Below are 23874 nucleotides of genomic sequence, written 5' to 3' on the forward strand. Positions count from 1 at the left end.
GCTAAAAAAGGCTCTAATTTCTCACCTCTTAAGGCTATACCAACACGATATGAAGGCTAGAGCAGAGTCTCAAATTAAACAGCAATAAGCCACCACTACATACCTATTAGAATGGTTAATATCCAGAACACGATGCTAGCAAGGATGGAGAGCAACAGGAATTTTCATTCATTGCTGGTGGGAATACAAAATGATAGAGCCACTTTGGATGATAGTTTTGTGGTTTCTTACAAAAGTACACAAACTCTTTCCATACAATCCAGCAATTGTGCTCTTGGGGGTTTACCCAAAAGAACTGAAAGTTATGTCTACAAAAAGCCTGGACACAATGTTTACAGCAGCTCTACTCATAATTGCCAAAACTCGGAAGCAACCAAGATGTACTTCAGTAGATGAATGGATATACAAACTATAGTACACCCAGACAATGGAATATTATTTAGTGCTAAAAAGAAATGAGCTACCAAGCCATGAAAAAGATGGAGGAACGTGAAATGTCCATTACCAAGTCCAAGAAGCCAATCTGAAAAGGCTACATACATACTCTATGATTCCAACTATATGACATTGTGGAAAAGACAAAACCATGAAAATAGTAAAAGGATCAGTAGTTTCCAGGGGCCAGGGAGGGGATGGGGGTAGGGGTATAGGATAAACGGCAGAGCATAAATGATTTTTAAGGCAGTGGAACTATTCTGTATGCTACAATAATGGAAGATACATATCATTAAATATTTGTTCAAACCCATAGAACATACCATACCAAGAGTGAACCCTAATGTAAACAATGAATTCTGGATATCAACATAGGTTCAACAATTATAACAAATCTACCACTCTGGTGGGGGATGTTGATAATGACGTAGGCTATGCGTGTGTGGAATAGGGAATATATGGGAAATCTCTAGACTTTCTACTCAATTTTACTGTAAACTTAAAACTGCTCCAAAAAATAAAGCCTGTTAAAAAGAAACATACAGCAGGGCACCTGGGTGGCTCAGTCAGTTGAGTGTCTGACTCTTGGTTTGGGCTCAGGTCATAATACTAGGGTCATGGGATTGAATCCCACATTGTACACTATGCAGAGCAGGGAGTCTGCTTGAGGCGCTCTCTCTCTCTCTCTCTCTCTCTCTCCCTCTCCCTCTCCCTCTGCCCCTCTCCCCAGTTCATGCTTGTTCTCTCTCCCTCTCTAAAAGAAATTTTAAAAAAAGAAGAAGAAAGAAGCATATGGCAATTTTGGAGTTGAAAAGTACAATAACTAAAATAAAAATTTCAGCAGCATATTGGAGTGGGCAGAACAAAGAATAAGCAAACTTGAAGGTAAGCAATTTAAAGTATCTGTACGATAAATAGAAAAATATAATTAGGAAAAACAAACAGAGCCTCTGAAACCTATAGGACACCATCAAGCCTATAAACGTGTATATGATGGGAGTCTTAAGAAGAAAGGAGAGAAAGAAAGAGGCAGAAAGAACATCTGAAGAAATGATGGCTGAAAACTTCCAAAATTAGATGAAAAACAGTAATCTACACATTCAAGAACTCAACAAACTCCAAACAGAATCTACACTTACACACATATAATCAAACTGTCAAAAGACAAAAAGAGAATCTTGAAAGCAACAGGAAAAATAACTCCTCATGTACAAGAGATTCTCATAAAATTCACTAGTGACGTCTCATTAGAAACTATGAGGACCAGAATGCAGTGGGTTAATATAGCCAAAGTGATGAGAAAAAGACTGTCAAACAAGAATTCTGTATCCAGCAAAACTATCCTGCAAAAAATCAAAGGAGAACCAGGTGAGGAAGGAAAACAGAAGAAGCAATTATGACATTCCCAAATACAAAAATGAGAGACAATTCATCACTAGCAGATTTGTTTTATAAAAATATACTAAATGGACACCTTCAGTTAAAATGAAAGGACTACAGACATTAATTCACCTACACAGAAAATAAAGAGCTCTGGTAAAGAGGAAAACATGGATTAAAAAAAAAAAAAGCACATATTTTTGTTTGTAACTTTTTTTTTCTTCTGTATGATTGAAAGACAACTACATAAAGTAATAATTATACAACTGTGTTAGCAGGCTTATAATGTCCAAAGAAGGATGTATGCACTTAGCCACTACATAATAACATCCATGTTAAACTTGTGTCAAAATCACTATCACATTGGGGCTAGGTCACTTAGGTAGTGATAAAATACTATTCAATCTAGAAACTACATACTTTCTGAAGGTCTATTAAGCAAATTCTCAATAAAAATATGAAGACTGTGAGGGGTCATGCTTTTCCAGCTTCTGCACAGCAAAATAAACAATCAACAAAATGAAAAGGCAACGTACAGAATGGGAGAAAATATTCACAAACCATACATCTAATAAAAAGTTAATGTCCAAAATATATCAGAAACTCCTACAACTCAATAACAAAAAAGAAAGAAAAAATAGGCAGAGGAACTAAACAGACGTTTTTCCAAAGACAAAATGCAAATGGCCAACAGGTATATGAAAAGGTGCTCAATATTGTTAATCATCAAGGAAGTGAAAAGCAAAACCACAACTAGATACCACTTCACACCTGTATAATGACTACCATCAAAAAGACAAGAGAGAACAACTGCTAGTGAGAATGCAGAGAAAAGGTAACCCATGGAGTCCTCATCATAGAGAAGTCTCTGTTTCAAAAAGAACACCTACAACTGGGTTTTCACTTCCTAATAATTAATACCTTACATATCAGGGTTTTTTTTTTTCCCCAATGAACTTAGAAGAAGTGAACTCATGTTATACTCAGTTATGGTACAATAAAATAGCAAAATTGCACACCATATTCATATTGGTTGAGATAATAATGTTTAGGATTTTAGAAAATTAAAAATCACTTACCAAATGCTTATTCTGATAGGCCATTACAAATACCACTTAATAGTTAATAGAAAACTGCCAACTTGGAATTTTTTAAACAATATACTCTAAAGCAAACTCAGGATCATGGACTGCCAGTAGAATTTTTTTTATTGATGGGGTGCCTGAGTGGCGCAGTCGGTTAAGCGTCCGACTTCAGCCAGGTCACGATCTCGCGGTCCGGGAGTTCGAGCCCCGCGTCAGGCTCTGGGCTGATGGCTCAGAGCCTGGAGCCTGTTTCCGATTCTGTGTCTCCCTTTCTCTCTGCCCCTCCCCCGTTCATGCTCTGTCTCTCTCTGTCCCAAAAATAAATAAACGTTGAAAAAAAAATTAAAAAAAAAAAAGAATTTTTTTTTATTGTTTATTCATTTATTTATTCAGCAAACATTTATGGACCACCTGCTATATGCCAAGCACTATGGTAGGAATTGAGGATGAAAAGACAGAGTCCCTGCTCCTTAAAGTGTGCACAGTCTAGTGAGAAGTTCCCATTCTGAAAGCAAAGAGTTTATGACTAGAAGAGACTTTATAATTCCCTTATTTCACAAATAAGGAAACTGGCACTCATAGCTAAGTAGCCATTCAGGCCAACAGACACTTAGGTCTACAGATTTCCTGCCTCATGTGTTCTTTGCACTACACTTTTCTTTGACCAAGAGTGATGATGGAGTACATCCATTTGCGTAATAAGAAACATGCAACTGTGGGCAGCATACGCAAGTCACCAAATTAGAAACAGAAATACCTAATGGATATAGACAATATAAATATTTAACAATTTAGAGACAAAAATCCCTAATAGATGCGTTATCATGATAAAGTCCCAATAAGAAACTGAAGAACTAAAATAAGAAAGAACTAAAATAAGATAATAGTAAGCCTTCTAAGTCATAATTATGGTTTTCCCTCTGTTTATTGATCTGTTAAATGGGCATATTAAAAGTACTTATTTCATAAGATTGTTGTGAAAATTAAATTAATTAATTAATACTTGAACGCACTTAGTAAGCCTGGTACCTACTGAATACTTAGTAAATGTTAGGTATTCTTATGGACAATCATTTCTTAAATGCACAAGTATGTCATATAAAGACAAAAAAAAAAAAGAAATGATCTTTCTTTAAGAAATTATCCTATTATTATGACAGTCTTATTTTTCTAGCAACTAGTAAAATCTAGTACTAAAACATGTATTTCAGAAAAAATAATTTATATGTACAATATCTAATAACATCACTCCTTTCTCTATAAACATATATATATCAGTCCTAAAATTATAAGGAAAATGGACATTAATTAAATTATTAATTTAAATTATTAATTATAGTCATTCATAATTTAAATTAATGAAATCATCATTTAGTTCAGTATTCCCAATATTATACATCCTAAATATCATTAAGAGAATGTTTAAAGATAACTTTCAAGTAATTAAAAAGTTTATGCAACTTTTCTCATATAAAACATCATTAAGCTACTTGACATCTTTGAAATAACTATGCATGGAAAACATCAATGAAACTATTTTATATTAATATCACTCATCATCCAATATCCATAACAAAATAAATAACACATTGATATCCACTTACTGCAATCTCTCTACAAGCCGACATGGATATTCCTGTGCCTTCAATTTGCTTCAATGCATATTCCTTTTCATCTTTTCTGCATATGAACAAAAAAAATTATTTTTTCTAAACATTATTTTTAGACTCAAAATTATAACTACAAAAACAATAAAAATGCACTAGTCTCTCAGTGATATGTAAACACTCTCACTATGCATGCACTGCTTACTGCTTCTGATAATATTTCAACTACAGAAATATGAAATAACAAAAAAAAAAAAAATTCATGTCACAATGAAAACACTAGACAGAGCCAAAATACAAAATTCAAAATTGAAACAGGATACTAAACACAGCACTAGTTTCAAAAAATAAACAAGCATAAATATAAACGCAAGCATATTGCAAGATAATTCTACTGCTGTCTTAATTATCTGGAATCTATGAAAGCATTCTGTTATAAACATTAACTGCAAAAATAAATGATAGATGCAAACTTCTATATTTGTTTAAAGTAACTTTATAGTATAAGATCTATTTAATAGGAAGGAAGAGCTATAGCCATTTGGACACCCTAGTTCTAACCTAGGATAGGGGGCGTTCAAAAGCCATAAGACCTCAACCAAAAGCCTTGGAAAGACTTTAAAACTCTAGCCACCAACATCTCATTCTCAAGAACTCCAGGAAATCCTAGTAGTTACAGCGAATTTTCCAAATAATGTAGGTAGGTTTAGGAATTCTGGGAAATGCCAGTAGTTACCAGGGTGCTCAACCAAGGGAAGACAGCAGTTCAATAACAATAATAATAATAATAATAATAATAATAATAATAATAATAGTGACACCCTCCATGAAAAAACAGTATCACATGAGCAGCCAGAGAACACAATATCCGTGGAGTATTGACACCAGAACCGGCCACAGCGAAATGTCAAAAATGTGGTTCATATTGTGGGTTGTTCTAATAAAAGTATTGTCCGTGCCCTCTGAGTTTTGTCTTTGATTATACTGGAGCCTCAACAAGCTTTATCATGTCACGATGGTTCTCTCAAATGATAGCACCTAAATGGTGCCACCTTGGTGCTATGTACCTATTCCTTATTTTCCCCATTCTGTGTTTACTAGCAGATGAAGCAGTTTAAGAGGTTTTTGACAATATGCATTTTAAAACATCATTTTACGCGCCTTTTAAAGATTTTCACAATCATCTGTTTTGGGCAAATAAGTGAATTATAGTTACTTCCTCCCATAATCCGTTTGAAAATTACATCCATTTTTCTTCCACTATATGGCATTCAGGAAATAATTAAGCCTCATTTTAACAAACAGAAAACACACCAGATACATCAACAGAATAGACTGTTATGCAATTATTAAAACGATAATCATGACTGTCATCAGAAACATGGAAAATGTTTACTATGTATTAGTGAGAAAACACATATTTTACCATATAAAAATATACATATATATAGACATATGCTGAAAATGATATAAAAAATGAAAATCAGTTGTGTTGAATGTAGGAACTTAAGCTAATTAACTTTCGTGCTAATGTTATATTGTCTTTTAAATCAGAATTAGAGGGAAAAAGAAAAAAGCCAAAATAATTTGACCCTCTGAAAACAGTTCCCTATTAAAACAGTCTTTAGTATTTTCAAAGTAATATCTTATTCATGTTTTAAAAAGCAAAGTCAAAACTAGGGAAAGTTTAAGTGATCATTTTATCCTTTTTCTCTATCCTGTTTCCTCCAAACATAAAGCTAGACTTTTTTCAGACCAGCCAGAAGCCACTAAGAAGTACACACAGCAGGTGACTGAATGTAATTAAAGCCAAATGTCCCCACCACCTTAAATGTATGTGTGGGTATGCGTGGAGAACACTTATATCTGAGATGCTTAACGCAATGCTTACAATGTGAATTTCACATTTAGTAATTAATTTAACTACCAAGTATATATTGCTAAATATTTAAGAAATGTATTAAATTCTGAAAACAAAATTACATAAGCTTTTTGGCAAAACTTTCAATGAAATCATAATTTTTTCAAACAAAAATATTTCAATCCCCAGTTCCCTAAATGAAGTGCTCCAGAAGCTCATGTAATTGCATGGTTTTATTTTTAATACAGTAAAGAATATTACACAATCTGGATAGGTTATCGTTGCTATGGAAACTATAAGATTTTTTTTTTTTTGCAGTAAGTCAAAAAGTGCAAAATTAACACATCACATTAATGACTTTTGAATTTCACATCCAGTCTGTCAAAAGAATTTGAAAGCTTGAGCAGAAGAAACTGAAGCATGGGCCTTTACTATGAATTATATGGATGGGATCTAGGAACAAACCCGGTAATTATTTCACTTAATAAGTTTAAATATAACTTCCATCTGCTAAATTAGCTAAATACTCAAAGATCTGCAAACTTAAGATTTATCTGCAGCTTTGGAATTGAGGGGGAAAAAAGTGCGTGTATCCTGACCGTGTCTCTTGTGTATTAACTGTCAGACAATAAGTGATAATGTGGCACCTCTGAGGTTCAAAGGTTACAAAGAAGTGGCAGAACCCAGCAGGCACATGGGACTCACGTTCACCACTGTACTATGTCAATGCCAGTCTTTGGTCAGATGCCAATAACTTAGTTTTGAAAACTACAGATGCGTCCTTTCCCACAATGCCCACAAACATTTCAATGATTATTAGCACATGGGGCAGAGACGCTTTATTGCTCTCAGTCGATGGGAGTGTTGCCCCTCTTGGGGACCTTCTCCAAGTGGTGACAATTCATACCCCACAGCTTATGTGTCTCAGACACACATAACATTAAGTATCATAAAGATATAATTTGTTCTTTTATATGACAAGGCTGAAAAGCAGGTGAACCTAGTGAACCTGCCCTGCACTGCTATGACAGCCTGGCTTTTAGAGGCAGCTTACTTCTTTCTTAAAAGTATTTCAACATTACTTTTACTTTTAAATAAAATACTTTATTATTGGGGTGCCTGGGTAGCTCAGTCGGTTGAGCGTCCGACTTCGGCTCAGATCATGATCTCGCGGTTCCTGAGTTCCAGCCCCGCATCAGGCTCTGTGCTGACAGCTCAGAGCCTGGAGCCTGCTTGGGATTCCGTGTCTCCTCTTCTCTCTGACCCTCCCCTGCTCATGCTCTGTCTCTCCGTAATAAATAAATGTTAAAAAAAATTTATAAAAAAATAAAATACTTTATTATTTACTGTAATAAAGACAGACAAAGCAATTGCAAAATCTTCAGAGAAACTGCTTTCTAAATTTTAGTGCACATTAAGTATTATGGTTAGAGTAACTGCTTATTGAAAATAATCAAAGGAAAAAAAATTTTTAAAAAGGTGGGGGGGAGGTGGGCACTGGGGTCTCTCAGGTGGTTAAGTATCTGACTGCAGCTCAGGTCATGATCTCCCAGTCCGTGAGTTAGACCCCCGCATCAGGCTCTGTGCTGCAGCTTGGATGGAGCCTGCTTCAGATTCTGTGTCTCCCTCTCTCTCTCTCTGCCCCTCCCCACTCATGATCAGTCTCTGTCTCTCAAAAATGAATAAATGTTTTAAAAGACTAAAAAAAAAAGAAAAAAGAAAGGAGGTTACTAAATAAATCCAGGAAGAATCAAAAATATATAAATCTTGGGGCACCTGGGTGGCTCAGTTGGTTAAGTGCCTGACTTCGGCTCAGGTCATGATCTCACTGTCTGTGGGTTCTAGCCCCGCATCGGGCTCTGTGCTGACAGCTCAGAGCCCAGAACCTCCTTTGGATTCTGTGTCTCCTCCTCTCTCTGCCCCCCCCCCCCATGCTCATGCTCTCTGTCTCTCAATAATAAATAAATGTTAAAAAAATTAAAAAAAATATATATATATATATAAATCTGTAACATAAACATGGATATATTTAATATGTAACTTTTTAAATTTAAAGACATTTCTTCTATATGGCTGTAATGTATATCAAAACCATGTGGGCTTCACTCTCAGTAGTGACAAAGAAAAACAATTATTCAACAGGAACATTATGTAATAAAATAGAAAAACAAATTTGGCAGAGACTGCAATTCTATTAAATTTTCCATCGGAGACACTATGTTCTGGAAAACCCATGATGCAAGCAATTCTATAGTTAGTAGAAAATATAAGAAGCACGTATTTGCGCAAATTGTAGAAACTGTTGTCTTAAAATGAAAGCTTTGTCCCAGGCAGAAAACCAGGCTCAGTAGAATTTAAATGTAATTCAGGGAAGAATTTTTCAAGCCTAAAGAAGCAAGTTCAGGAACATCTCTTAAATAAAATATTAGGAACTGGTTTAACGAAAAAAGATAGTCTTATACCTTTCATTCATGTCCCAATTTGGTAGCCAGCCTCCAATCACTTTTAGCAAGGTGAAGCACCATTCAGCAGCCTATATGTACAAGTATAGTTAAGGTCTGGCCAAAACTTTATTTCTTGGCCCAAATCATGGCCCAAAGCTTTTTGATTCCTATCAATAATACTACCAGGGCACCTGGGTGACTTAGTTGATTGAACATCCAACTCTTGATTTCGGCTCAGGCCATGATCCCAGGGTCGTAGGATTGAGCCCGCATCAGACTCCACACTGAGTGTGTAGCCTACTTAAAATTCTCTCTCTCTCCCTCTGCGCCTCTCTCCAACCTGTGCTTTTTCTCACTCTCTAAAAAAAAAAAAATAATAATAATAATAATAATAACGTGTCCAGATCAGCCCTGGACCATCTTTGGTCCTAAGGATCTATGACAGACAAAAAAAATTAGAAGCATCTTTTAAGATAAGATGAGGAAATTCAAACTCAAGCAAGGCTGAAATAAAAATTTAAGTCTTCAAACTAACAGAGTTAAATCCCTTTGTTGTTGTTGTTGTTTAGAAGGAAAGCCAAAAAAGGCTTACTATTTTAACATCAGCCAACAAACAACTACTGAGTAAATATTACATGTCCCAGTATGTGCCAAATTCTAAGGATGAACAAAATTAGAGACTGACTACCCAGACATCATGGAGTTCACAATCTACCTGGAAAGAGATTCTGGGTGGGTAGGAAATATAAACAAATAACTCTGATATGACTTCCACTGTATCCAAGAGGTATGCATAACAGGCACGGAGAGAATGAGAACAGTATTTCTTTCAGAGCTTTAGGGAAGGTAACTTAACTACACAAGTGATGCCTTTAGGGGAGGAGTTTCCCCAGCAGAGAAGTGATGAAGGGGTCAGAGAATTGGAGGCAGAAGTATAGCATGAGAAAAATAGCAGAGGAAACTACTAATATTCAGTATGGCTGGAAGCTGGGTCATGATACCAAGGAGCAAGAGAAGGTTAGAAAAGTAAAGGGAAGGGACCCTGTGAGTCCTGCAAAAAAGCCTGTGTTTCATATATCAACAGTGGGCAGCAAAATGTTTTTAGAACAAAGTATGTGTTAACAGATCTTTGCTCAGAAAGATAACTGTGGTAACTACAAACTGGTGGCAAAGCAAACATTTGGGAGTTTGCATCAAATGTCCAGATAAGAGAAGATGAAGAAGCAGATTAGAACAGTAGCAGAGGAGAACAAAATGGACTCAAAAGACATTTCTGAGTCAGAACTGACAGAACTTAGTACAAATTTGATTCTGTAGGTGAAAGGAAGACTCTGAAGACAGATAAAGTTTCCAATTTGTCTAATTATGTAAACAACACCCCCACCCAGAAAAATGATGGCATAAATAAATGGAGACCAGGGAATATCAGATTTTATTGTAAAGACAATGAAAGTCATGTATGAAGATTAATCTTATTAGGAAGGACTGAGATCAGAGGTGTGAAAAACAATTAGGACATTGCAGCAATGTAAGTGTGAGCAGGTAAGGACCTGGAATAGTTTTCTACACCTTAGCTCCAAAACAGGTTTAAGACAACTCTGTTAAACCCTCTTCCTTTTATTTTTTTTTTTTATTTTTATTTTTTTTAATTTTTTTTTCAACGTTTATTTATTTTTGGGACAGAGAGAGACAGAGCATGAACGGGGGAGGGGCAGAGAGAGAGGGAGACACAGAATCGGAAACAGGCTCCAGGCTCTGAGCCATCAGCCCAGAGCCTGACGCGGGGCTCGAACTCACGGACCGCGAGATCGTGACCTGGCTGAAGTCGGACGCTTAACCGACTGCGCCACCCAGGCGCCCCTAAACCCTCTTCCTTTTAAAGATGGGGAAGCTAAGCAAGCAGCCAGGAGAAGAGCTGAGACTAAATCTTCCAGTTCCAAGTCCAACACTCTCCCTAACAGAGTGGTCACAGTAAGACTGGAGAAGAGAAGGGACACTTGTGACCGTCATTCTATTTTGTGTTTGTTTTGTTTTCGTTTTCGTTTTTTTAGAGAGCAAGAGCATGAGTGGAGAAGAGGGGCAGAGGGAGAAAGAAAGAATCCCATGCAGGCTCCACACTCAGCATGGAGCTCGATGCAGGACTTGATCCCACAACCCTGGGATCATGACCTAAGCAGAAATCAAGAGTCGGACACTCAACTGACTGAGCCACCCAGGTGCCTTGTGACAGTCATTGTAAAAAAAATTTAATGTTTATTTATTTTTAAGAGAGAGACAGAGACAGAGTGTGAGTGGGGGAGAGGCAGAGAGAGAGGGAGACACAGAACCCAAAACAGGCTCCAGGCTCTGAGCTATCAGCACAGAACCTAATGTGGGGCTCATAAACCCATAAACCGCAAGATCATGACCAAAGCTGAAGTCGGATGCTTAATTGACTGAGCCACCCAGGTGCCCCTTGTGACAGTCATTCTAAAAGAGGAATTGGTAGGACCAAATTAGTAAGTAATGAAGATGAAGAAGGCTAAAGCAAGAAGTGTGAGGTTCTGGGCTTGGTTGATGATATCATTAATAACAAGACTTGGGCAGATCTTAGAAGGTTCTTCAGCTCATTAAGGATTCTTTTAGATAGAAAGAAACTCCAGTGGGGCAACTGGGTGGCTCAGTCGGTTAAGCATCCAACTTCAGCTCAGGTCATGATCTCACGGTTCCTGAGCCCAAGTCCCACATCCAGCTCTGCACTGACAGTGAGTAGCCTGTTTGGGATTCTTTCTTTCTCTCTCTCTCTCTCTCTCTCTGTCTCTCTCTCTCTCTCTCTCTTTCTCTCTCTCTCTCTTTCTCTCTCTCTCTCTCTGTCTCTCTCTCTTCTCCCCGCCCCCCCTTGTGCTCTCTCTCTCTCCAGATAAATAAACTTAAAAAAATGTGTTTTAATAGGGGCGCCTAGGTGGCTCAGTTAAGTGTCCGACTTTGGCTCGGGTCATGATCTCACGGTTCATGAATTTGAGCCCCGCGTGGGGCTCTGTGCTGCCAGCTCAGAGCCTGGAGCCTGCTTCTGATTCTGTCTCCCTGTCTCTCTGCCCCTCTTCCGCTTGTGCACTGTCTCTCAAAAATAAATTAATTTAAAAAACATTTAAAAAATTTTTAATAAAAAACAGAATTCAGATAATGACATCATCGGAAATACAGTATCCAAGATAGTATAGTATTACCAGTTTTTATGAGTAGGTGCTATCAATAAGGCACTCTTCAAACAATATGACACCTGAGTCTTGCCAACAAATTTTTCTTCAAGAATGCTGACATAAATCAATATCCTATCTCTTTCTTTTAGTATATGGTAATTTGGCTTAGCAGATTGAAAGGCTTGCACATCACTCATGGAAAAGAAAAAGATACATGGAATAAAATTTGGAAAAACAAAAACCAAAAAAGATCATTTAGCTTTATGTTGGTATCATTCTGAGTGACCCGATACCATTGATTCAGTATTCAGCCAGCCTAATAGTAACAATTCCTTATTTGGAAACTCTTTCCTTTATAATACCATAACATTTTTAAATTTCTTACCATGAAATTTTCCGAAAATGAAAAACAAATGGCAGTGATATTCTATGTATCTGTCTACACAGCTTCAACAATTATCACCACATGGCCAGTCTCACTTCCACTGCCTCCCCTCTTCTTGATTATTTTGAAACAAAACCCGGCATGTCATTTCACTCATAAGTAGTTCAACACCATAATATTTTTAATTTATCAGGAGTATTTTTGTTTAAATAATACACTTAAAAGAAGTCTGAAATATTAAAGATCTTGTTAACACAAGTTACTCTTAATATTTTGTATTCCCCTTGGCACAAAAACAGACACATAGACCAATGGAATAGAATAGAAACCCCAGAACTAGACCCACAAACGTATGGCCAACTCATCTTTGACAAAGCAGGAAAGAACATCCAATGGAAAAAAGACAGCCTCTTTAACAAATGGTGCTGGGAGAACTGGACAGCAACATGCAGAAGGTTGAAACTAGACCACTTTCTCACACCATTCACAAAAATAAACTCAAAATGGATAAAGGACCTGAATGTGAGACAGGAAACCATCAAAACCCTAGAGGAGAAAGTAGGAAAAGACCTCTCTGACCTCAGCCGTAGCAATCTCTTACTCGACACATCCCCAAAGGCAAGGGAATTAAAAGCAAAAGTGAATTACTGGGACCTTATGAAGATAAAAAGCTTCTGCACAGCAAAGGAAACAACCAACAAAACGAAAAGGCAACCAACGGAATGGGAAAAGATATTCGCAAATGACATATCGGACAAAGGGCTAGTATCCAAAATCTATAAAGAGCTCACCAAACTCCACACCCGAAAAACAAATAACCCAGTGAAGAAATGGGCAGAAAACATGAATAGACACTTCTCTAAAGAAGACATCCGGATGGCCAACAGGCACATGAAAAGATGTTCAGCGTCGCTCCTTATCAGGGAAATACAAATCAAAACCACACTCAGGTATCACCTCACGCCAGTCAGAGTGGCCAAAATGAACAAATCAGGAGACTCTAGATGCTGGAGAGGATGTGGAGAAACGGGAACCCTCTTGCACTGTTGGTGGGAATGCAAATTGGTGCAGCCGCTCTGGAAAGCAGTGTGGGGGTTCCTCAGAAAATTAAAAATAGACCTACCCTATGACCCAGCAATAGCACTGCTAGGAATTTATCCAAGGGATACAGGAGTACTGATGCATAGGGCCACTTGTACCCCAACGTTCATAGCAGCACTCTCAACAATAGCCAAATTATGGAAAGAGCCTAAATGTCCATCAACTGATGAATGGATAAAGAAATTGTGGTTTATATACACAATGGAATATTACGTGGCAATGAGAAAAAATGAAATATGGCCTTTTGTAGCAACGTGGATGGAACTGGAGAGTGTGATGCTAAGTGAAATAAGCCATACAGAGAAAGACAGATACCATATGGTTTCACTCTTATGTGGATCCTGAGAAACTTAACAGGAACCCACGGGGGAGGGGAAGAAAAAAAAAAAAAACAGGTTAGAGTGGGAGAGAGCCAAAACATAAGAGACTGTTAAAAACTGAGAACAAACTGAGGGTTGATGGGGGGTGGGAGGGAGGAGAGGGTGGGTGATGGGTATTGAGGAGGGCACCTTTTGGGATGAGCACTGGGTGTTGTATGGAAACCAATTTGCCAATAAATTTCATATATAGAAAAAAAATAAAATAAAATAAAATTTACATCACAAAAATAAAAAAAATATTTTGTATTCCCCTTATTAATAGAAAATGTCAAATACTACTAGCATCTTCTTTATGCTTTCATCTATCAAATATTTCATCTACTCATTCTCCAAATACCACCAAAATACAATAATAGTCCCCTTATTCAAGTTCAGGATTCTCTTGCAACACAGAAATTTGACAACAGTTTTTGTTTTTGTTTTTGTTTTGCCTTCATTCTTAGAAAAATTGCCTTTATTTAGGTTCTTTTCTCAAAAACGATTAATGCATCTCTTTCTCTAAAAAAACAATCCTCATTTTATACTATGCCTTCATTTAGAATTCCAATTCCGATAAACATTTACTATTTAATTTAAAGGCTCTAAAATGATAAAATTTCAGAAACTCCTATTATGGCAAATTCTTATTGCTCAGAAGTGATTTTAATTAAAATAGAGCTACAGTAATGCTTTAAGATTTAAGGTGTCAAGGTGTTAAGTTTAAAATATAAATAACTGGGACGCCTAGCTGGCTCAGTTGGAAGAGTCGTGACTCTTGATCTGGGGACTGTGAGTTAGAGCCCCATGTTGGGTGTAAAAATTACTAAAAAAAAAAAAAAAATTAAAACATAAATAAGGACTGTATTACACAGAAAGCGATTATTAGCAAATATGTAGTGTAAACGAAAGCTTTAATATATTATCTTCCTAAGGAGAATTCATGAATCTCAAGTCATACTTCCTTGCTAGAGTTTAATATGGCAAGTAATGCCAGACTCTCCTTCCAGAAATATTTTACTAAGAATGTGCTATGCGCCAGGCATTGCATTGCGCTGGGCTCTAGGAACAGTAGATGAACAAGATGATCCTTTCCCTTGTGAACCTTTACACTGAGACACACAAGCAAGTGACACGATCTGATAAGCACTATAGAAGATGCATATGCAAAGCACATCAGATAAAGAATGGAAAGAAGGCTTTGGTTCTGGTGGAGGGGATAGATAGAGGGCTATCAGCTACATAATTTTCAAAGGGAAAATGTGAGTGGACCTTAAGAGATGAGCAAGATTTCATTAAGCAAAGAAGAGGTGCCAGGGCCTTATGGACACCAGAAATGCAGGGACAGTCCGAAGATTAAAATCTATGCTATGTTCAAGAAACTGGCAGGAGACCTGCATAGCTAGAACATAATAGATGAAATAAGAATGAAAAGAACAGAATAGAATTAGCAGAGTCTTATACAGTATGCTCATAAGTTGGCATTTTTACTGTATAATGGGAAGCCATCAGAGGCTTCCAAGCAAGAGAAACATATGATCAAACAGGTATTCTCAACAAGCAGATAGTGTGCAGGATGGATCAGCAGATTTAAAACCAGAGGTTGGGAAAACATTGTAAAAGTTCTGGCAAGCATTGATAAGGACCAAAATCAGAGTACATATAGTTAAGAATGGAAGGAATGCATGCTAGAGGCATTCCAGAGATAGACTCATCTACTGTGGCCAAATATATATAGGCACACTGTAGGCATTAAAGAAATATTTGATGAGTAAATGCGCATGCACATGTGTGTATGTACATGAGAGAGAGCTGAACAGCCAGAAAAGCAGCTGAAGATCACTGCCGTTCCTAGCCAGTGTTGTCACAGTGAAAACAGGGCCATTTATACTATACCTTCTACAATCCGCCTCCTCAATAAATAATAATACCGACAATGAGCCAGTTTGCAAGTAGAGAATAAGTTCATTTTGGACATGGTGATTCTGAAGTGGCTACCGGATAGCCAGAAGAAGATGAACAAAAGGTAATAACAGAAATGGAATTGGGAAAAGAAAATATTACTACACAGGCAACTGTTAAAACTATAGATGTAAATGAGATTACAAGTTGGGGCGCCTGGGTGGCTCAGTCGCTTGAGCGTCTGACTTGGGCTCAGGTCATGATCTCATGGTTTGTGAGTTCAAGCCCCATGTTGGGCTCTATGCTGACAGCTCCGAGCCTGGAGCCTGCTTCAGTTTCTGTGTCTCCCTCTCTCTCTGCCCCTCCCTTGCTCGTGCTCTCTCTCCCTCTCAAAAATAAACATTAAAAAAAAATTAAAAAAAAAAAAGTAAATGCGATTACAAGAGAAAGTGCTCAGTAGAAAAAAAGAGCTGAAAATGGTGACCATTGCTCTTTCACATCATGGTACCTAATTACCAGGGTAAACTGACAGTGTTCATGGCACAGGTAAAGGGACTCATAGGCTTCCTCTGCTCCAAAACCCGCTGGTGGCCAAAGAACTTGAAGAATTAATAATAGGACCCATAACCCATTGATAGCACCCATGCCCCTGGGGTTGGTAAGCCCTTCTCTAGTAAATGCCACCTTCTAACAGGCTGCAGGAGGAGAAACGTTCAAAAGACCTTGATATTAGGCAAATCTAGATGTGAGACACTCTACAAGAAAATTGGCCTGGCTCCTAAAAAGAAAAAAAAAAGGGTAAAATGGGGAAGGAGTCTATTTAAGACATGTAACAACCAAATATTGTGTATGAAAATCTTGACTAGACTGTGGTTCAAATAAAAACAGCTACCCCGAATAGCCAAAGTAATGCTGAAACAGAAAACCAAAGCTGGAGGCATCACAATTCCAGACTTCAAGCTGTATTACAAAGCTATAATCATCAAGACAGTATGGTAATGGCACAAAAACAGACACATAGGTCAATGGAACAGAATAGAGAAGCCAGAAATGGACCCACAAACGTTTGAGTGCCGCATCAGGCTCTGTGCTGACAAGTTCAGAGCCTGGAACATGCTTGGGATTCTGTCTCCATCTCTCTAAGCTCCTCCCCAATTCAGGCACGCGCTCTCTCTCTCTCTCTCTCTCTCTCTCTCTCTCTCTCTCTCTCAAAAATAAACATTAAAATTTTTTTAATTAAAAGAAAAAAGAAATGGACCCACAAACATATGGCCAACTAATCTTTAACAAAGCAGGAAAGAATACTCAATGGAAATAAGACACTCAGTTCAGCAAATGATGGTGGGAAAACTGAACAGCAACATGCAGAAGAATGGATCTGGACTATTTTCTTACACCATACACAAAAATAAACTCAAAATGGATGAAAGACCTAAATATGAGACAATAAACCATCAAAATCCTACATGAGAAAATAGGCAACAACCTCTTTGATCCAGCCACAGCAACTTCTTACTCGACACGTCTCCACAGGCAAGGCAAACAAAAGCAAAAATGAACTTCTGGAACCTCATCAAGATAAACAACTTCTGTACAGCAAAGGAAATAATCAGCAAAACTAAAAGGCAACCAAGAGAGTGGGAGAAGATATTTGCAAATGACATATCAGATAAAGGGTTAGTATCTAAAATCTATGAAGAACTTACCAAACTCAACACCCAAAAAACAAATAATCCAGTGAACAAATGGGCAAAAGACAGGAATAGACACTTTTCCAAAAAAGACATCCAGATGGTCAACCAACACATGAAAAGATGCTCAACATAACTCATCATCAGAGAAATACAAATCAAACCACAATGAGATACCACCTCACACCTGTCAGAATGGCTAAAATGGAAAACTCAGGCAACAACAGATGTTGGCGAGGATGCAGAGAAAGGGGAACCCTTTTGCACTGCTGGTGGGAATGCAAACTGGTGCAGCCACTCTGGAGAACAGTATGGAGGTTTCTCAAAAAATTAAAAAAGAGAGCCACCCTACAACCCAGCAATTGCACTAGTAGGTATTTATCCAAAGAATACAAAAATGCTGATTCAAAAGGGCACATGTACTCCAGGTTTATAGTAGCACTAACAACAACAGCCAAATTACAGAAAAAGCCCAAATATACATTGACTGATGAATGGATAAAGAAGATGTGGTAAATATATACAATGGAATATTACTCAGTAATCAAAAAGAATGAAATCTTGCCATTTGCAACAACGTGGATGGAACTAGAAGTGTATGATGCTAAGCGAAATAAGTCAGAGAAAGACAAATATATGATTTCACTCATATGTGAAATTTAAGAAACAAATCAGATGAACATAGGGAAAGGGAAGGAAGAATAAGATTAAAAACAGAGAGGGAGGCAAACCATAAGAGATTCTTAAATACAGAGAACAAACTGAGGGTTACTGGAGGGGTGTTGGGTAGGAGGATGGGCTAAATGGGTGATGGCCATTAAGGAGGGCACTTGTTATATATAAGCACTGGGTGTTATACGTAAGTGACCAATCACTAAATTCTACTCCCGAAACCATTATTACACTATATGTCAACTAACTTGGATTTAAATAAAAGGAAAAAAAAAAAACAGCTAAAAAGGTTTATTTGTAGGACAGCAGTGAAAATCCATAGACTAGATGTTATTTTATCGTGGCTAATTTAATTTTTTAATTTTTATTTTATTAATTTTCTTTTTTTTTTTAAGTTTCTGTTTATTTATTTTGAGAGAGAGCAGAGGAAGGGCAGAGAGAAAGGGAGAGGGACAATCCCAAGCAGGCTTCATGCTGACAGCACAGAGTCCAATGCAGGGCTCAATCCAATGAACTGAGAGATCATGACCTGAGCCAAAATTGAGTCAGATGCTTAACTGACTGAGCCACTCAGGCACCCTGTGTTTTATTAATTTTCTTAAGTAGAGGATAATGGTATGATGGTTATACAGAATATCCTCATTGTCAGGAGATACACATTCAAGTATTTTGGGGTGGCATGTCATGACACTGGCAGCTTAATTTCAAATGGTCAATGTCAGCAAAAGACACACACACACACACACACAAAATACACACACACACACACACACACACACACATATATATATATATATGTATGTATATAGACACAGAGTGAGAGATAAAGAAATACAGAAAAATGGTAACAAGACTGAAATCTAGGTGGAGGGTGTGTGGATGTTCATTGTTCTACAGTTTAAACTTTTCCGCTTTTACAAAACTTTTCTTAATTAAAAAAAAAAAAAAACAAAGAACAAAGTAACAAGCAGTAGTTAGCAAGTTAAAAGAAAAATAAGGAAGTTGTATACAAAAGCCAAAAGACAAGTATTAAAACGTAACTGGGCAAAAGCATCCAATGTAGAAGCAAAGACAAAGAGGAGGGAATGGAGGAAAGCTGGTCGTATTTGGCAGCTGCTGGTGTTTGACGAGACCATGGACCAGTAGATTATGCACTTTGCGCTCAAACTCTCTCAAGGACTGTACTGTACTCTACTTTGTTATTAGAATTACTTGGAATTGACTCATGTCTTTTTTCCCCATCTCCAAATGAGGAAGGAGACTATCTTACTCATTTCTCTTTATTTTTTAGGAGCTAACAAAGTGCCTTGCAAATAGTAGAAACTAAACATTTGTTGCACTGAAATAAATGTTTTTATTAGTCTCGATCAACTTAAAAAATATTTTCAGCATAACAGAAAATCTGGAAAATTTTATTTCTTTAAAAGTTTATTTGGAGAGAGCAGGGGAAAGAGAGAGAGGGAAGGAGGGAAAGAGGGAGAGAGAATGAGTAGGGGAGGGACAGACAGAGGGAGAGAGAGAGAACCCCAAGCAGGCTCTGGGCTGTCAGCACAGAGCCCGATGTGGGGCTCAATCTCATGAAACCTGGGATCCTGACCTAAGCCGAAATCAAGAGTTGGATGCTTAACCAACTGAGCCACCCAGGCTCCATTTAAATTTTTTTTTTTAAGTGAACTCTACACCCAGCGTGGGGCTTGAACTTATAACCCCAAGATCAAGAACCGCATGCTCTACCAACTAAGCCAGCCAGGCACCCCACAAACACCAGTAGTTTTAATGGAAAAGTCATCATATCTAAAAAAAAAATAACCAGAAAGCAAACTATCTCCTTCTAGGAGGAAAGGAGAAAAATAGAAATTACTTTCTCATTCTCAAATCTAGCACTGTCAGGTGAGATACAAGAACAACTTGCTCCTTTTAGGCACATTTTCCTATTTCTGTCTTCACAAGATCATCCCAAATCATAAGTCTCAATGAAAAATAAATACTCAAAAGACAAATTAAGAGTCAAGATTGTGACCGGGGCACAGGGGTACAAGAGCACCTGGCTCCAGGGGTCCCAAACAGAGCAGGATCGGCCACATGCCGATCTCTCTTTCACCAGAGAAAGGGAAATAAGTGGTGAGGAACAAGAAAGGAATTCCATTCCAGGAGGCCAATGCCCAGAAGACAGCGGACTAGCATCCCGAAGACTGTCGCCAAAGTGCTGAAAATACTTCCAGCTTTATATAGGGAAAATGTGGGGCAAAGATGGGCGGGTACGTGCAGGTGGGCAGTGAAGGTCAAATCAATCACTGCTGGAGTCAATCACGGGTGGGGGTTTGCTGGCTCAGGGCTGCCCTCATTGCTCTAGCGGGTTGTTTCAGTTCCCATCAGAGGATGCTTTGCCCTCAGGGTCTTCCGCTTGAGCCACAGACAAACTGGAAAGAACCCAACTGGAAAGTTTGAAGTCCAACCGGAGGCAGCCAAAGTCCTCTTTTAAGATGTGAAAATCAACACTTCAAATTGAAATACATGTTTTTCACCATACTACTTAAGTTTCTGCCAAACCTATACCACTGAGGAATCTTCTTTTGAGAAAATTTCAGTTTCGCATGTTTTCCTGGCTGACCTTAACTACTGTGATAATAGAAAATGTGATATTGTGATATAATAAGAAATATATATTTTGGTCTTCCTCCAGGATTCCTGGCTCATAGCTCCTAAAAGCCTTGCAATTTCCTAAGTGTTTAGAGCATAGAGTCATCTTTTATTATAATATTTGGTTTGTGTTCCTGGAATAGCTCCAGAAGGATAAAAGTGAAAGAACCGCTTTTGTTATTCATAACAAGCCCCTTTCAACTACACTGCGTTAAAGAGGTGATGCTTAGAAAGTCCCTGGATAACCACTGGATGGGGGCTGGTTGATAGGGGGAAAACCAGGTGATGAGAACTTTCACTCCACCCCTCAACAGTACCCACATCCCCAAGAAGTTGGTTGGAAGTGGAAACCAATGGTCAACAACTCATTCCATCATGCCTACATAATGAAGCCTCCATAAAAAATCTCTGAAGTACACAGTTCTAGATTGGTCAACGGGAATACATCTGCTTGCCAGGAGGGTGGCACACCTCAAAACTCCATGGATACAAAAGTTCCTGTACTCCAGACCTTCCAGACATAGACCTAGCTCTATTTATTCTTCATGTGGCTGTTCGTTTGTATTCTTTAATATATTCTTTGTAATAAAGTAGTAATCTAGTAATGAAACTGTTTTCCTGAGTTCTGTGAGCCATTCTAGCAAATGACTGAACCTGAGGAGAGGGTCCTTGGAATTCTCAATTTGTAGCTGAGTTGGACAGAAGTTGTGGGTGACTTGAGAACCCACCACCTTCTACTGGGGTCTGAGGTTGGGGGCAATCTTGTGAGACTGAGCCCTTAGTCTGTGGAGTCTGCACCAACTTCAAGCAGTTAGTGTCAAAATTGAGTTAAATTGTAGGATATCCAGCTGGCGTCGGAGAATTTGTCAGGATGAGGGAAAAAACCCACACATCTAGTGTCAGAAGTGTTCTGGAAAGTGTCGGATTTAAGCAGAATTGTGAATAGAAAGAGAAATAGAGTTTTACCTTTCAGACAGTCTATTTAATAACATAGTGAGTATCCCTGCTAGAACCCAAACCATTCAAACCATTATAATCCACAATCTCTGAACTACATTTGAAAGAAAAAAGAGAAGTCCTTTAAAGGACTTTACTTGAAACTTTAACCAGCAAGGCACATAAATCATAAAGTAAAAAGTCAGCTCTTAGCTATTAAGATTTAATTTTCTGGAGCACCTAGGTGGTTCAGTCAGTTGAGAGTCTGACTCTTTTTTTTTTTTTTTTTTAATTTTTTTTTTCAACGTTTTATTTTATTTTTGGGACAGAGAGAGACAGAGCATGAACGGGGGAGGAGCAGAGAGAGAGGGAGACACAGAATCGGAAACAGGCTCCAGGCTCTGAGCCATCAGCCCAGAGCCCGACGCGGGGCTCAAACTCACGGACCGCGAGATCGTGACCTGGCTGAAGTCCGACGCTTAACCGACTGCGCCACCCAGGCGCCCCGAGAGTCTGACTCTTGATTTTGGCTCAGGTCATGATCCCAGGGTCTTAGGATCAAGCCCTGCATTGGGCTCTGCACTGAGTATGGAGCCTGCTTAAGATTCTTCCCCTTGCCCCTCTCCTCTACCCTTGTTCTTGCTCTAAAATTTAATTTTTTTTTTTTTTTTTTTTTTTTTTTAGTGAAAAAAGAATTAGGGGCATCTGGGTGGCTCAGTCAGTTGAGCGTCCAACTTCGGCTCAGGTCATGATCTCGCGGTCTGTAGATTCAAGCCCCATGTTGGGCTCTGTGCTGACAGCTCAGAGCCTGGAGCCTGCTTTGGATTCTGTATCTCTTTCTCTCTCTCTCTCTCTCTCTCTCTCTCTCTCTCTCTCTCTCTCTCTCTCTCTGTACCTCTGCTGCTTACCCTCTGTCTCTCTCAGAAATAAATAAATATTTTTTTTAAAAAAAGAATTAATTTTCTTTTAAAAGTTTCCATGAACAAAAACTAATTGGCTTGTATAAAACATCAGGTAAACCTAATGTTGTCAAATGATCCATTTCATAAGAATGTCAACCTAAGATCAAATTTTAGTCACTAAAAAGCTAAAAAACAAGAAGTTAGAAATATAAAGCTGCTGTTCATCCAAGAAAAAAGATAAATACCAATAATAAGAGCCAGCCAAATCAACTTAGAGGGAAACAATATTTTTTCTGTTATCATTACATCACCTTCAAAACATAAAAATTAATATAATCCAATAGCACAGCACATTTATAATAAGAGTTGTAATAATAGTTACATTTATATAGTACTTAGTACGAGGCAGGCACCACTTTAAGAGTCTCAACTGTATTGACTCTTCTAATCCTCACAATATGCTATGAAGCAGATACTATCACCATCTCACTGTACAGAGGAGGACACTGAAAACAGGGAGGTTAAGTAACTCACTCTAGATCACACAGCTAGGTAAGTGGCAGATTCAGGATTCACCTGGATCCAGGAAGTCTGTGCCCAGAGTCTGTGCTTTTAATCACGATAGCTTCATTTCTTGTTCCCCTTCTGGAAAAAGGGAATAGCGTGTGTCAGATGCAGAAGAGTAAGATGCATTGGAAGTTCAGTAAGGCTGGTTGAAAACAGGTGAAAGCAAGTTAAAGCTGAAGGAGAAAAGAGGCAGGGCCAGAGCAAACAGAGCAGGTGAACCACATTAAGGAAACTGGACTTAATCCAAGAAAAGAAGGTTTTAAGCAATCTGTGTGTTTGATTCCGTGTTTCAGGTAAGTTGAAGTTGAAAGGACTGTGGTGTTGTCTAAATGGAGATGCCCAAAAGGCATTTGGATGAACCAGTATCTTAGAAGGGAGATGTGGACAGGAGATGGAGAGGTGAAAGCATTTAGAAAATGAAAGCATGAGAATAGCAGAGGACAGAACCCTGAAGAACATCATTTAAGAAAAAGGATCCTACAGTATTAACAATGTAAACTACGTGATTTGGTGCTTAGCACTGCTAAGTGGTTTCTAATTCTTTACTTTACGCTTCTCTTTCCAACTAAACACTAAGTTCACTGAAAACAATGAATGATACCTCCTATAGGCCTTTGCAAATCCACAGCATTTAGCATATTAATGGCTATTTGTGGGATACTTAACTAAATGAGATACAGCAAAGGGATAAATACTTGATTTTACTTGATTTTAGGAAAATCCTTTTTAAA

At 38.0% G+C, this 23874-nt stretch overlaps 1 protein-coding gene across 13 annotated transcripts in view; it reads right to left on the reverse strand.

The window, feature by feature from the left end:
• The window catches only part of CDK19 (cyclin dependent kinase 19), a 194607-nt gene that overhangs the window by 115423 nt on the left and 55310 nt on the right, over positions 1-23874 (reverse strand). For 6 of the 13 annotated variants that reach the window (XM_023254252.2, XM_023254254.2, XM_023254255.2 and 3 more), the window contains one exon: positions 4505-4580. In XM_023254252.2, coding sequence (XP_023110020.1) covers positions 4505-4580 — 76 coding nt within the window. Of the gene's footprint in view, positions 1-4504; positions 4581-8830; positions 8857-23110; positions 23222-23874 lie in introns of those variants that run through there. The other 7 variants (XM_023254251.2, XM_023254253.2, XM_023254259.2 and 4 more) reach the window with 3 other exon arrangements.

Source organism: Felis catus, chromosome B2 (genome assembly GCF_018350175.1).
Source record: "Felis catus isolate Fca126 chromosome B2, F.catus_Fca126_mat1.0, whole genome shotgun sequence".
In the NCBI taxonomy this organism is placed as follows: Eukaryota; Metazoa; Chordata; class Mammalia; order Carnivora; family Felidae; genus Felis; species Felis catus.